The 15721-nt window shown below is 29.2% G+C and overlaps 1 protein-coding gene across 2 annotated transcripts in view; it reads left to right on the top strand.

Moving 5' to 3' along the window:
- The first annotated feature begins 4629 nt into the window (after positions 1-4629).
- Positions 4630-15721, top strand: part of LOC142321594 (extracellular matrix protein 2-like) — a 35936-nt gene continuing 24844 nt past the window's right edge. The window contains exons 1-2 of one of the 2 annotated variants that reach the window (XM_075359814.1): positions 4630-4785; positions 14937-15312. In XM_075359814.1, coding sequence (XP_075215929.1) covers positions 4775-4785; positions 14937-15312 — 387 coding nt within the window. In that variant the 5' untranslated portion in view covers positions 4630-4774. Of the gene's footprint in view, positions 4786-9553; positions 9705-14936; positions 15313-15721 lie in introns of those variants that run through there. The other variant, XM_075359815.1, reaches the window with a different exon arrangement.

The raw sequence follows: 15721 nt of genomic DNA, 5'->3' as shown, positions 1-15721 counted from the left end.
ACCAGAAATCACAAGGAATTATATCTGGTAAAGAAATGTGGTAAATCTGAGGAATTCCATGTTTGGCCAAGAAATCCAAAAATTAGATGTGATAAATGAAGGTTAGGTGATGGTGTCATTTGTGAGCTCACAATTTGGTCTTTTGCTCAAACAAAAGACTACATAGAAACTTCAGATAGTACTGTCTGTGTGTATTGGATAGGATTAGGATAATTTTGCCTTTTGGTAAGGTATTCATGATGCACAACTAGGCACAGTAATAAAAAAACAATCAACATCATTTTCACTTTATTTCAAACTTGTCTTGTTTCTTTGGTGTTGAAGGTAATAGTAACTTCCATTATCAACTGACTTTGGTTCTGGGTCACATCTGGAAAAACTAGGAAGTATTTTTTCTTTGGTTATCGCAAAGGTTTGACTGAACTTGATGCAGTACTGTTGTTCATTGCATTCCATCATTAGACAAAATATAAAAACACAAAAAAACATCTGTTACACTAACAAAGACAATAGGTACTGGAGGTCAACTGATGTATTGCATGAGGTAATAAAAGAACATGCACGAGCACTAGGTGTACTAGTGGTGGACTCTTCCAAGATTTACTGCTTTCAAACATTTTTTGATAAAAAAGTTTGATTCATTTAATAAATTAAGTTTTGTGTAGTTGCGATTATAATTATTTTTATTGTGAATTGTAAATATTATTCATATACACGTGAATCTTTATATAAGTTATTGTATTGATAAATATAATGATAAGTTATTGTTTAATGTTTGAAATAATTCTTAAAGATTGTAGTAGACTTCCCTGACTAGTCAGTCAGAGACTGGAACAGGACTGAATAGGGCTGCAAAATGAGGTGAGGAGCTTGCTTATGTACTGTATATGTAGCCGCTGAATCGTCAGGAGCTGAGTGCATCCGAAAGCAGGCATGTGAACTGTAAAGAGCTGAGTGATGCTGACAGGAACTGAGTGCATCCAAAAGGAGCTGTGTGAACTGTGAAGAGCTACTGAATCATCAGGAGCCGAGTGCATTCAGAAGGAGCTGAGTGCATCCAAAAGAAGCCGAGTGAATCAGACTGAAGCCAAAGATCTTTAAATTTAAAAGTCCTATATTAAATGAAAATTAAAGTTCCAACATTTAAACAGGAGCAACAGAAAATGTTAACATTTATGAGAGTATTTAATAAATTAAATAAGTCATTCAAATAACCCTGAGTCTTAACAAGTGCTTTTTGTCAAAAACACTTTTTTGATTATTATATTAATTTTTATTCAATAATTTACTTTCTCTATGAGTAGTGATTAAAAGTAAGAGGTTTCTATAATTTCAACAAACTTTAATTCCAATAATTTTCAGAATAAAATCTTCATTTTTTATAGAACAGGAACCATGCCCATAATTTTATATTGAAGAGCAATAACAATAGTTTGCAGAATAATAATTTGGATTATTGGTTATTTTTTTTTTGTTACATTATGAGTTGAAATCAAGCATTTATCTGACCATCAAAAAGTTAAATTTAATTTTGATTAGAAAGATTAGTTCATAACTTGAGAAGGCATTTTTTTTATAAATATACTACTTAATTTAATTAATTTTAACAGACCAATTCAATTATATTGGTTAATAAAATGATTTTATTTTTCACAGTTGACAGTCATAAAGATATAAACTAATTGATCTGAGTGTCAAAATGAGTTTAATGTTTATATGTTTTCTTGTTTTTATAAATGAAGGTACAACCATATAGAATTTACATACACAAATTATTTCTCACTACTTTACAGAATGATAAAGAATAAAGGTTATAAATGTGTTATTGATATGAAATAAGGATATTAAGAAAGAATTTGATCACAGGATAATGTAAAAAGCAGTTATGTTCATGGGCTATGTGTTGTTGGTAAAGCCTCAGTTAAAAGGAAGTGTAACAGATAAAAGCTGTAAAGATAAAATATAATTATAGCTAGAGAACAGATTTTTTAGATGCTAAAAAAATTAAAAATATTTACTTTTTTATATTAAATATTAAAAGTCAAAATTTGTATTTTTATTCTCAAAATAGAGTCTTGTTCTGTGGACGTGACTGGGTATTGTACACTTACTTATCACCTTTGCCATTTGTTAAGAATTCTTTGCTTGTTGAGAATTCTTTGTAGTACCTCACCATTTTCAAGTTTACTGCAATAAATCTTCACTGATTATCTTAAAATTAAGCCCAATATTAAGAAAAAGATCACTCTACATCACAAGTTATCAGTTTAGATGAATTAAAAATGTTAAAATTATTGTTGACAAATGTATTTTCAGTAACTCCAAATGTAAACCCACCCTTGTATAATTTTTAGTACTCTAATTTAACATGACATGACAAAATTTTATTATTGGATAAAAAAATCCATGCTACCCATAATATTAAGGAACATAACTGAAGATTAAAAACTAAGGCCTCAAAATGTTGAAGGAAAATTATATTCAGGATACATGAATAATTTTCTCTTATTATATTGAGCTGAAATTATATGACTGTGTGTTGTCATATCATGATAACAGTCCTGAAAGGAATCATGGTGTCATTTTGATAAACCAGTCATTAGTGTTTTAAGATTTAGTGTTTCATTTGAAAACTATTAACATATGTATTATAAAAACAAAATTATATAAAACATTATCAAATTTACTGAAATATGCTCATTTTGATCATAAAAAATATTTAACTACCTAAATACTATTTTCCTGTTATAAATGATAAAGTAGATAATTGAAATTATAAGTAAATTAATACAATAATGAATATAAAGTAGAAATATCTTGAATTAGTCAGAAAATGACTGATAAAACATACTTTCTAAAATATCATGTTCTGTTTCAGGAGCGGCTCACATATAGGTATTGTGGAATTGTAGCACTCCTTATTTTCACTTGATACAAAAGGACTCATTTAATAAAATGAGTCCTTTTTTCTTTAATCCTTTCTTTATATTTGTACAATATAGAATATACTTATACAATACAATATACTTATTATACTTGTACAATATATAATCCTTAAGCTTAATGTCAATAGCGATTTCCCAGTTTATGAAAAATATACAAAAATCTTTGTATGGAACTGTGTGCTTCACAGTGGTGTTTGGCTGTTGTACACATAGGAAGCTGTGAGGGAGAGAGAGCACTGTCGCTCCCACAGTGCCGACCCTGGTGTGCTGGTAGAAGGTAGTTTTTTTTTACTCCACAGGTGTTGTGCTTAAAGACTTTATACCATATTCTTGAATGTGATAAAGTGTAGAATTAGATTATTATCCTGCTTCCAGGTATTCTATTTGATTCATTTCATTTTTGATTCTTTTATTTTACAGAAAACTTTAACCATGGCCTTGAAAAGGCCCAGATAAACTTTTCTGGATCCGCACCCCCATTAATTTTAGCTACGAGCTGCCACTATTCTGTTTTTCTACTGCTCAAGTTCTCCCATGTTTATATGTACAAAAAAAGTGATTTGATAGGAATTATTTATTTTTTATATAATTAACTAGTGTAAATGAAGAAATATCCAAAAAATATAAGAAATTAATCCTAAGAATAAGAAATTAATATTTCATAGAGGAACCTTTTATCAAGAGTGCATTAGCTGTTTTATGCTGGTACTTTCCTCATAGACAAGACTTTCAGACTCCTGTCAATGATTAGAAAAGACCAACAATTTTTTAGATCATACAGACGGGACCTAATGTAAAAATTTTATATATAGTTACAGATCCATAACTCTGAACTAATTAGTAAATTATATATAAATTGTGTAAATTAAAGTCTTTTTTTAAAATAAATAAGAGATCATAGTGTGTAGGGTTTTAAATTAGAAAATTGTTTTTTTTTGCAGTTTAAAATAACTGAATACTACGTTTCTATACGCTTATCATAAATTGGAAAATATTGTTCACTTTTCTATATTTGCATTTAACTCAACAGTAAAGAACAAACTAGGAAATAATAATTTAGTGGTTCCTTGTAGGTATTCCCTTAATGCAATTCTACTTAGATGTTGACATATGATATGTGGTTCACTAAAAAATTTTCTATTCAAATTAATTTGAACGTAACTTAAGGTATAAATGATATAATATAATATCAATAATTATGAATAGTCACATTTAAAATGTTACTCTTATCATACTTAAATTGAAATATTTGATTCGATAATAAAGTTTTCATTCTAATTATTGCAATAAATTATAACAAACCATTGTTGATAATGTCAGTCAGTTCTGAATTTTTATGACTTTTTTTATCTAACTCATTTCTTAGAAAAAATAATGGTGACTAATAGTTTATTTTTTGTAAATAAATCCCACCTTTTATTTTCTCTGAAAATCAGGTTATGTTGTTTATAATATGTAATACCTATAATGAGAAACAAAATAATTGTACTAATTTATTAATTGTATTTTTTTTATTCATCACTGATTATTTTTTATAATTTAATATTTTAAAATTGAATTAATTTATATTTGTAATTTATTCAATAAAAATCCATTGAATGTTTATATGTGAATAAATATTTTCTGCATTAGCTGTAATGCATATATTGTGATACATTAAGGTTCACTACAACAGTTGATTTGTATAAGTAAATCTAGGTGTGAACATTTTTATCTGTGTGATAACATATTAATTCACAACGTAATAAAAACTTAAGTGTTCTAGTTTAATTACATGTTTTAAAAAATCATTTATTTTTTAATATCCTTTGATGAAGTAAGCTTTAACAATGAATTGCAGGTAACTCAATTACAGTTTTTATTATTAATTATAATAATGATAGATCAGTTTTGTAAGAATCTAAATTTATTACATGAAGTAATTAACAATACACTTACTAATATTTCTTTATTGTATGTAAAAATATATATTTATTTTTCAAGAAACTTAAATTTTTCCCTGTGATTTTGACCAAACTATTTATTCAGAAAGTAGTTTTAGCTCTATGTAAAGCTTTTGTGTAACGTAAAAATGGAAAGTTATTAGCACAGACCAAAGAAATCTATAACAACACCAAAGCTGAAATTTAGAAAATTTTCATTAAGAGAGTACAGGGCTGAAAGTCAAATCAGCTGTTAAAAAAATAAAAGCTGATTATTTTTTTAATACATAATTAAAAAAACCATTCACTTTCAAAATATATGTAAGTTTGTAAACAGTAATAGAAATTTTAAGAACTACGAAACAATTTGCTATGTGTTTTCCTTTGTTGAGGATAAGGATTATATAAGTTTTTAAAATTTTTAAACAATAAACCAAACCAAATTTAATAAATTATATTATAGAATTTTTTAAGCTCATTATAAATGAAGATAACCACAACAGCCAATGAAAAATTTGTGAACTGAGTTTTAAAAAAATCTGTATTTGCTAAATTTGTTGTTTCTCGTTAAAAAAAATGTTAAAATTGTGCATATAGGTTAGTAATGTTTTATGCACTCTTAATCATGTATTATAAACACAGGAGTCCAAAATTATATAAATTAAGCTGTTGATAGATACTCTACTTAACTCTACGTAAGATAAATATTCACCCGTTGATGTAAAGTTCACATACATGTATATAAATACTTGTATGATATGTTTAACTTATCTAATTACTGTGTTTTGGTGGTTTTATATATATGTATATATATTATGTTATATGTATGTCCATAATATTGGAACCCAGTCTAGATCATCACATAGACAGGACCTAATGTGTAAATGTTATATACAGTTACAGATCCATAACTCTGAACTAATTAGTAATGTAGAATTTTTAAACATATTAGATTTGATAAAACAAAAATAAAAAAATAAAAATGGGCTGGTTGATTAAACTGAACAGGTTTTATAATTACTTAAAGATGAGTATTATTTACAGCAGCATCATCAGGAATACCGCTGAAGAAATAACTACATCATACTTCTGAAAAGGTCTTGCTTGTGGAAGCATATACCAATATTTACAAAGCAAGCTTTTTAATTTATTTTTATAACAGTTAAATTATATTTCATCATAGTGATTTACGATTGACTATATTAATAAAGTATTAATAATTGTTTCATAAATGATTATATTGATCTACTGAGGCCCAGCTGATGTTTGATGTTATCAATTAGGGTGATTTATGCATTGATAAAGATTTTGAAATCTGTGGGATTTATCTTTTGAGTGAAAGTATCACTTTATCTCAATTTATCATTCACCTGCTGGAGTTCTTGGTGTTTTTCATTTTTAGCTAGGTTGTGTTTGGTTGAACTTATAAAAAATAGGCTTAATGCTGATATTTTCTTATGTACGGATCTTAATATTGATTTCAAAGAATCTACCAGGGATACTTGATTTATGTGCAACTTGTTCAAGTCCTTTGAATTACATTATACTAGCCTTGCTCCCACTAGAGGGAAGTCTTGCCATAATTACATTATTACTGTTTTCCTTACCTAGTTACAGTGAACATGTTAATTAGTTGTCTTTTCTCAACATAATTCCATGTTTTTGCATTTATCATGAATTATAGATAAGGAATGTTTTGAGCTGTCTTCAACTAGTCATTTATTTGGTGGTTCAGCATTTTATTATTTGTAGTCAGAAAGTAAGTGTCACTCATTCTTTCTGATTATGACTGAGATAAACTGAGATGCTGAAATGGTTTGCTTGTCTTTACTCAGTTTTTTCTGCAGTGGAGGGACTCTTTTTTTCAAAAAAACATGTTTTGGGTAATAAAAGGAAGACTAATGATACAACAGGTTAAGGGCAATGAAGGATAAGATGATGTTTTATTTCAATCCTTATAAAAGTACGCAGTCTGTTTTAAAAACAATAATTTTCAAATGAAAAAACTACAAAGCAGAACAAAAAACAGCCAAGAAAATAGCATATGAAACTTATTGTTCTGGTTCTGCTTACAAATGTAAGACTGAATGGTAGATGATAAAGAATGAATGTAACTGCTAAAGTTAATGAATTTGAAATTGGTACTGATGAGTTCAATCGTTATTGCACTGGTCATATTATCGTGATTGCTTCTGAGTATGAAGGTTTTGTTAATGATAGTATATTTTTGCTACTTAGCTAATTAGTATCAAATACTATCAGTATCTAAAATAAATAGTATCTAAAATACTATCAGCTAATTAGTTGATAGCATAATCAGACTAACAAGTCTACAACCCAGGTTCTGAAATATATTCAGAATTATTAATAGATGCATGAAAATAAAAATATGGTATTCCTTACACTTTGTGATTTATGCTCAACAAAAAGAAAGCAAGTCGTATATATTAATGGGACTTTATCTGCAGCTGTAGAGGTCATGTATGGTGTCCTGCAGCTCAATATTGGACCCCTTCCTGTTTTTGAACATGATTAATGATCTGCCTCTGTATCTCAATCCCTCTCCAGTTTTGTATGCAGATGATATTAGCCTCATTGTTTAAGTGAACTTGGGAGAATGCAGGCACAAATGGTTGGTCTAGTGGTGAACTCGTCATTGAAAATCAACTGATTTCAAAGTTGAGAGTTCTAAGGTTCAAATCCTAGTAAAAGTAGTTGCTTTTATTCGGATTTGAATACTAGATCATGGATACTGGTGTTATTTGGTGATTGAGTATCAATTAATCACAAATCTCAGGAATGGTCAATCTGAGACTGTATAAGACGATCTAAGACTGTATGATCTAAGATTGTGTGTAAATAAAATGTATTTTATTTACATTCATACATATCATCCTCTGAAGTCATACCTTATAGTGGTTCTGGAGGCTAAACAGAAAAGCATAAATGCTATTAACAGCCAAGAAATGGTTTTCCTCAATTGGGTTTATATTAAACGAAAACAAAACCCAAGTGATGATGTTTGGTCTGAGGGAAATTGAGAATGATGTTGATAGTGTCAAACTTCTCAGCTTTCAATTAGACCCCACTCTTTCTTTGAGATTACAGGTTTCATTTATATGCAATAAGCTCTGAGTTTTGTTTGTTCTGATGAAACAGATTTTTTATTTCAAGAGATTATTTGTATATGATATTATTTAGCTTTTTTCAGAGCCACTTGACATATGGTTTGCTTATCTGGGGTCATCTCGATTCCCCCCCCCCCCCCCCCGAGGGGAGAAGATCCCGCCTCGTAGCGTGTCCAGTTGCTACACCACCCCCTTCCGTTCCTAGTCAGTAGTGGCTTTAACGGAGGACATCTTCTCGCCCTCAAACTGATCACATACCACAGCATTCAGTTCAGGCCCCGCAGAGATGCCCCGAGGGACATCTGCATCGGTAAATTCACCCCAAGATAGTCTTTAGGTTTATGTCTTCAGAAGAAGACAACGGACACCTGCAGCTACCATGTCGCCCTCAGGAACTAAGCTAGAAGCCTAACTGTGGATTGAAGACCCCGTGCCTAGCTCTAACCATTTAATGAGCCAATTTCATTGAATTTCTCGGATTCGAGGCAATAACTAAACCACTACAACAAATTTCCCAATAAAAGTGTTAATCGTAACGAAATTTGGTCCTAGTTCCCTGATAGAACCTCGCTAACATTAAACTCATCATGAGTGCAAACCTAACAGACTCCGTTCCAGTCTACTGGGGAGAGGAGAACTAATGCGTACTCCCACTCAGCTCCATCGCAGAGTCCCGCGTGACATTCACCTTCTTCCATTAAATGCAGTCAAAACGCCAATGCATGCCACCTAAGCGGTACACGGCCACCTCCCGCCGACAGTGTCATGTGCTCATAAAAACGCCCCCGTCGAAGCGCGACCGCAACTACGCCGATGGCTTATCAAATCAAAATTGACACCTGTTAAACTAATCGTGGCTCGTTGCAGAAGCGCCTACCTTCGGTCAATCAACTGCCCAGATGGAACCTAGCCACCCGGGTTCCTACTCTACTAAATCCCTTCAGCCGCCCTGCATTGGGCTTATCTGGGGTCAGTTAAGTCATGTTTCCTATATCTTAATGTATCAGAAGAAGGCTCAGAATTATCACGAATAAACCACCTAATGGACAATGTAAGCCATCAATTGTTGAACTAAAAATTTTAAATATTTACAATCTTTTTATTTATTATATGTTGGAGGTTAAATGTAATTTGAACAACTTTGATCAGAGATTAAATGTGTATTGGTATAACATGAGAAACAGACGTAATGTTAATGTTCCTCATAGTCATACTAATTTAAAGATCTCTGTAAGGGGTATTAGATTTTATAATATGCTTCCTAAGGATGAGAAAGAAGCTTCTTTTAAAAAGATTTAATTTAAAGTTATTTGACTGGCTTGTTATAAACCCTTTTTATTCTTTTAATGAATGCCTTAAGCATGGATTTAACACTGATTTAAGTTGATGTGGTTTTTTGGCTTGTTACAGTTTCTATTTGTATGACATTTTCTATTCTAACCAAATGGTTGGTCAATGAATGAATAAATTATTATTATCACCATCATCAACACCACCACCACCACCACCACCATCACTATCATCATCATTATTATTATTATTATTATTATTATTACTGAAAAATTACTTTTTCATATATCATACTCAATTTCTAGGATATTAGGAGAATTGTAAACAATTTACCAATAGATTGTTTTATATTTAATTTTTGATAGTGGTAGTCATTTGTTAGCACTTGGAAGGAATAACAGCTTCAGTACCTAACCTAAGTAAGTGATAGTGTCTTAGTTTTATTGGTAATTAGGAAAAAAGTACATTTTTATAATTATGAATATTAGAATCAATAAATTAATTTAAAAATATCCTACCTGTGAATATTCTAACGGCATTTAAGTACAAATGAGTTTTAAAATAAGGGAAAAACCAAAATTTTTAAAGCAATCAGAAATTAAAATTAATTTTAAAATAACCAAAATATTAAATTGACTAGCTGAATCAGAAGAGGAAAACCCACACAAAGCAGTACTTTAAATAAACAGTTTCAAAAGGATTGTATGAAAAAGAAAAGTATGATGTATACAGTAAATGCAATCTGTTAGATTATTTTTTTATTTTAATTCAGATAAAATCGTGTATCTTGGTACTTTGTGCCAAGTTTTTAATTGTCTTCATGCAGTTTTTAATTTGCAACTATTTAAGTATTTTCTTTATACTGGGTTTTTAATCTTATTTTTAAAAAGATATTGCTTCATGCACTCCTTCCTTGAAGTGATACACTCTGCATTCGTATGAAAACTGCAGAAAAATCAATCTAACAGTTTTGGAAACTGTGCAGTAGTCTGTCTAGTATTATGGTAATGTACAATACTGCAGAATTAAATGTTTCTAATACATAAATAACAAAATTACAATATTAATAACACTGAACTATTGAAAATATAAAGTTAATAAAAGTGTGTGTAAGGCTATTATTTTCCAATGTATTACAGTGCACCCACAAGCAAGAAATAAAGTAAAAAATAATTTAAATTAAAATCATCTATCTATATCTGTGCCTTTATTTATTTTTTGTAAATGGGAATTCATACCTTAAAGAAGAGATGGAGGGTTTTTTTTAATTAAATTTAGTATGAATAATATTTAAACTGACATTCCCTATGAAATTAATACAGAATTTTTAGAGTTCAATATGGTGGAATCTTAGTTATTAATTAATAAGATAGGTCAAAATGCTTACATTAATATGTGCGTATTTTTCTATTTTTGGAACAAAAATTCTAGCTTAAAAACAGAGGCATTACAATAAAAATTAGTATAAATGTTAAAAAAATATTTTCATAATAAATATAAATAGGAGTTTTATATTTAAAAGTTTAAAATAATAATAGTAAGATAGCTTTATAAATAATTAAATTATATTTCATTATCTAACAACTTTATTTTGAACAAAATGATTTTATTTATTCAAATATGACTTTTATATTAAACATTTATATTAAAATGCAGACTTTGAGATTAAGTTGCTATAAAATAACTCAGAAATGGAAGAAAGAGTAACTTTTAAGATTTTGCATCATCCATCCAAAAAAATAACCATCTTTTTTTATTACAGCTGAGAATAGTTTAGAACAAATCTGGTATTATAATGGGGGTTGGAAATAAGTAAATGCCAACTTCTAGTTAGTTTCTTCTTATTTTTTTGTTAATATTTCCATACCAAATGAATTGCCTTATAGTAAAAATTATGCAACTGCATTTGTGGTATATTAAAATACCCAGTTTGTACCATAACTGTTGACTTTCATTTAATGGAAGTTTTTTGTAGTAACACATTATAATATTTTTAATTACGACATTGAATGCTTATTACAACCATGCTTATGATTTTATAAGTTATTATTTATTAAGAATACAGCACAGATGACATATATTCTCTCTTGGGCAAGTCATTAGCAAAGTATTATCAATGTTAAAATAGTTTTGATATCACAATAATCAGTTAGGTGGTAATAGAACTCAATTAATTCTTTAAAAAAATATTATAGACAATTTTCCTGCAACATCAATTTATGACTCTTAATCTAGATATAATGGGGTGATAAACATAATCAATTCTAATTTTTCTACAAAGATGTTCTCTTAACTCTAACTTAAATATGTATTATAACTCCAATTTATAACTAATAAATATTTTTTTTCAATACACCCAGATGAAAGAACAAACAGTGCTATCAGTATCAAAAGAAATCTCTCTTATACCATGTTGTTTTTCTCATAAGTCACTTGAACCGGAACTGAAATATCAAAAGACCTTCTCAAATCATATAATACCATGGAATTGACATTATTATGTTGAAGTGTATCACTCTATTTTCATAACATAATTAATATGACAATTTTATCGGGATGGTTCTAAGTTCACATCCTGTTCAGGCTTGACATTTTTCACAAACAATAAAAGTTCATTTCACTTCATTGCCAGTAACTGTAACTAGAATCTGGTACTTGTCTTGCTTCACTACCAGTAACTGTAAATAGAATCTGGTACTTGTAATAGAAATAAACATTACACTTTGTTTTTCAGAAAAATTTATGGTTTTTTTGCTATTGCATCGATTTATTAGTTTCTTAGTATAAATTAACTTTTCTTTTAACTAATCTTTTGTTACTATAAAATTAATACTAATTTTATAGTATTAATAATTTTAGATTAGTCAAAACTTTGCAGACTGTTGAAATTTTATAATTCATTGAATTATAACAAGAACTAATTTTTGAAGGTGCAGTATATTTTAAAGAAAAACATTTTTTAGACAGATTTTTGGTTCTTTTACCTAGTAGCTATTGATTTTACAGATATCAGATGTACTTACCATTGTTTTGTAGATCAGAGATTTCTAGTTAAAAAGTTAATATTTTGGTAATTTCAACAGTTACCATAATAAATTATATTTTAAAAAGCATTAAAGGTTTAGTCGGTGACAGCACAGCACTGAATTCAGCACAGAACCTGACTGAATGCACCTAAGTTTTCCTGCTCTTGCTAGGATAGTAGTTGAATGCTCTTTTTTATTTAATGTTTTTCTCAATAGATACCTAGCAAGATTTTCACATCTTGTAAGAATAGCATTTTTCTCTGCTCTCTTTTAAATTTAGTTTTATCTAATTAGTTAAGGTCTTATGAGTAAAGGTATTTTGACAGTGTCATCCAGTGCTGATCAGTATCCTTTGTGCATAAAGTACCTCATCAGAAGTTTTTAAAATTTTTGACTGTAGTTTTAGTTCCACTTTGCATCTCTTTAGATCAGTAAAACTAAATATAGCAAATCATCAAATAAATTTCAATAATGAAATTAATACATGTGACAATGTTAAAAAATAATTTTTCATTACAGTTGTATAATATTTTTATCACAAATGATTGTAAAACAATTGAAAGTAAAATTGACAATGTTTTTGCAAGTAACAGTAGTGTAATTACTTTTTTCTGTGGGGAGTGGTGAGGTATTTTTGAATGGTATTCTCATTATTCCATTGTTAATTATTAAAGATATTTTTGTTATTGTGAACACATCCCTTTCATGTGACTTTACATCCCTTTTTAATTTAAGTCAAGCATTAGTATTTTTCCTTCAGTCTGAAAGTAAAAAGCTGTTATAACTTAAAGAAAGCTGGTAATTTCATATCCTATTTCTGACCTAAATAAATTTCAGTGCAGCAAAATATAGAAAAAGTAATATATAATATTTACAGTTTGATCACAATTTCAATGCAGTTTTCCAACATGATTTCATGATTATCATTCTAATACTACCTTTCTTTTTGCTGCTAGTCCTGTTGTTAAGTGCAAAGTTCAGGTTGATGTGATCTCTTTAAGCTTTCATGAAATGTTCAGTAGAATACCACACAAACTTTAGTTGGGAAATTATTATGTTTTTTTTTTATTTGTTTAGCAATAGTGCTGTTAGTTAAATTCAGTTTTATTTCAGGAGAGTGTTTTTAAACTTGTTTTTTCAGAGACTCTATTAGAAAATTTGCTGCAGAATCTGGTTTTTCAAATTCCAATTTTAGTTCTTTCCCTTTTTCTGTCTTTATTAATGATATAAGGGACACAACTTGTAATTATTAGATGTTTAGAGAAAATATTAAATCTATATTATAATTAACAGGATTCAGGAACACTTCAAACTTTAGGGCTGACATGTTGGTCATGTAGGGTAGTTACACAGACTAACAGAAATAATATGTACAAATTTGGCATCTGTATAATAAGAGAAAAGGCTACTGACGATCTCAGATTTCTTTTTGATTGTAAGTTTCTGTTTGTAGAGTATAACAATTTTACTGTACGGTAAACAAGAAAAAACCTTCATTCAAGTCCTCATTTTGGGAATATCAATATTTGCTCTTTGCTAGCTGGCCTCCAGGGCATGAGTGGTAGCAACTCGGCCTTTGATCCAGAGGTCTCAGGTTTGAATCACAGTCAGGTATACCATTTTCACCTGCTATAAAATTGTCATTTCAACTTATCCTCTGAAGCAATACCTAAAGGTGGTCCCAAAGCCTAAAAAAAAAGAAATGTCCTCTTTGCTGTACAAATAACTAGTATACAGCCATCTAAAACATAGATTTTTAATCTGAAACAGACAGAACTGATACAATTAAAATGTTCAAGGGGAGGTATATGTCTTGGATAGATAACTCATTCCCTAGTCAGTTTATGGAAAAATGAGAGGTGTACCGTGACTTAGAACAATCAACTTTACAGAAGCATGAGTGAATGTTGTTTGATATTTTATTTTTACTAAAAATTTGATTGGTGAAAGAATTATTCCTGTGGATACTGATCTGAAAGATCCTGCACACAGTATGATGTATGTTACCCTAAAGCAGTTTTATTTAAAAATATCCACAAACATTCAAATCAAAAGTTTTTAAAAGAAATCTGTAATTTGCCATTAAAATAGTTATGCAATCATTTAAGTTAAAACTAGAAAAAATTCAGGAATAGTTGGAGTTATATTGTCCTTTTCTTTTAAGTGATATAGATATCACTGACTGCATATTGCTGGTGATGCTGCATATTGCATATTGCTGATACAGTTCTGACTGCATATTGCTGGCTCTAGCCAGCAATATGCAGTCAGAACTGTACCTTATGTTAAGTGATACATGATAAAAGGAACACCAGTTTATTAAACATGAATATGACGATTGGTATTATTCTTGTTTCATGCAACTCAATTTCCAGGATGTTACTCTATTGGTTTCATAAGATGTTCTGGATTTTAAGGAAACAACATTGTCCAGTTTCCATCTTACAAAGGACTCTGTTTCTTTTTCTATTGAACAAAATAAAACATTTTAAAATACAAATTTATTAATATTAAAATGTAAAAATAATTTATGAAATAATAATTTTTTAATTTTAATAATTTTATGATTTAAAAAAATTAAGTTTAGTTGTTATGAGGAACATTAAAATTTTCAATTTGTTTCAGAAATTTATTAATCTTCACATTATATCTACTGGTTACCTGTGATGGACATAATATTCCTCTGAAAATGATCTTCAATAACACAGAAGAAATTCCAAACCAAAACTTTCTTCTTAGAGATTCAGAAACAGATGCTAAATACAGACAAGAAAATGAGAGTTATAGTATTTACACCAACTGCTTTCCACACTCAAATGTTGGTAAAGGGAAGACATCTTTAAAACCTATTACTGAACTTCATGTTGACTGCAGAGTACAGCAGAGTAAAAGTATATCATGGATTAACAATGAAAAAGATAAACATGCACCTACACTTGAAGTCACATGCTTAAATGATACAAATATAATTTTTACACGCCTGTCTCAATTCAGTCAAAATGTAAGGTTCTAAGTTTAGTTAAAAAGGTGTAATTCAATTTTATGTTTTATTATTCATTTGTCTATAGTGTTCAACATACTAACTTAATGAGTTTGTATTTTTAATTTCTTATTTACATCCAATTATTAGGATGCATTTATTCTGTGTAATTACATATATTTAATTTGTTGCTTGGTGCTAAAAGAAGTAATGTTGCATAACCTCTTTTTCGAGTACAACACTTCAAAGTGTTGGCCAAATTTTCATAGTCCTGTAACTTTACCGTGTTAAATGACAAAGTTTAAAGTTCTAATATTCAAATCCTAGTAAAGGCAGTTACCTTTATACAGATTTGAATACTAGATCATGGATACTGGTGTTCTTTGGTGGTTGGGTTTCAGTTAACCACAAGTCTCAGGAACGATCGACC

The sequence above is a fragment of the Lycorma delicatula genome, chromosome 3 (genome assembly GCF_047948215.1).
Source record: "Lycorma delicatula isolate Av1 chromosome 3, ASM4794821v1, whole genome shotgun sequence".
In the NCBI taxonomy this organism is placed as follows: Eukaryota; Metazoa; Arthropoda; class Insecta; order Hemiptera; family Fulgoridae; genus Lycorma; species Lycorma delicatula.
Note: the sequence above shows the minus strand (reverse complement) of the source record. Positions and strands in the feature narration are given on the sequence as shown.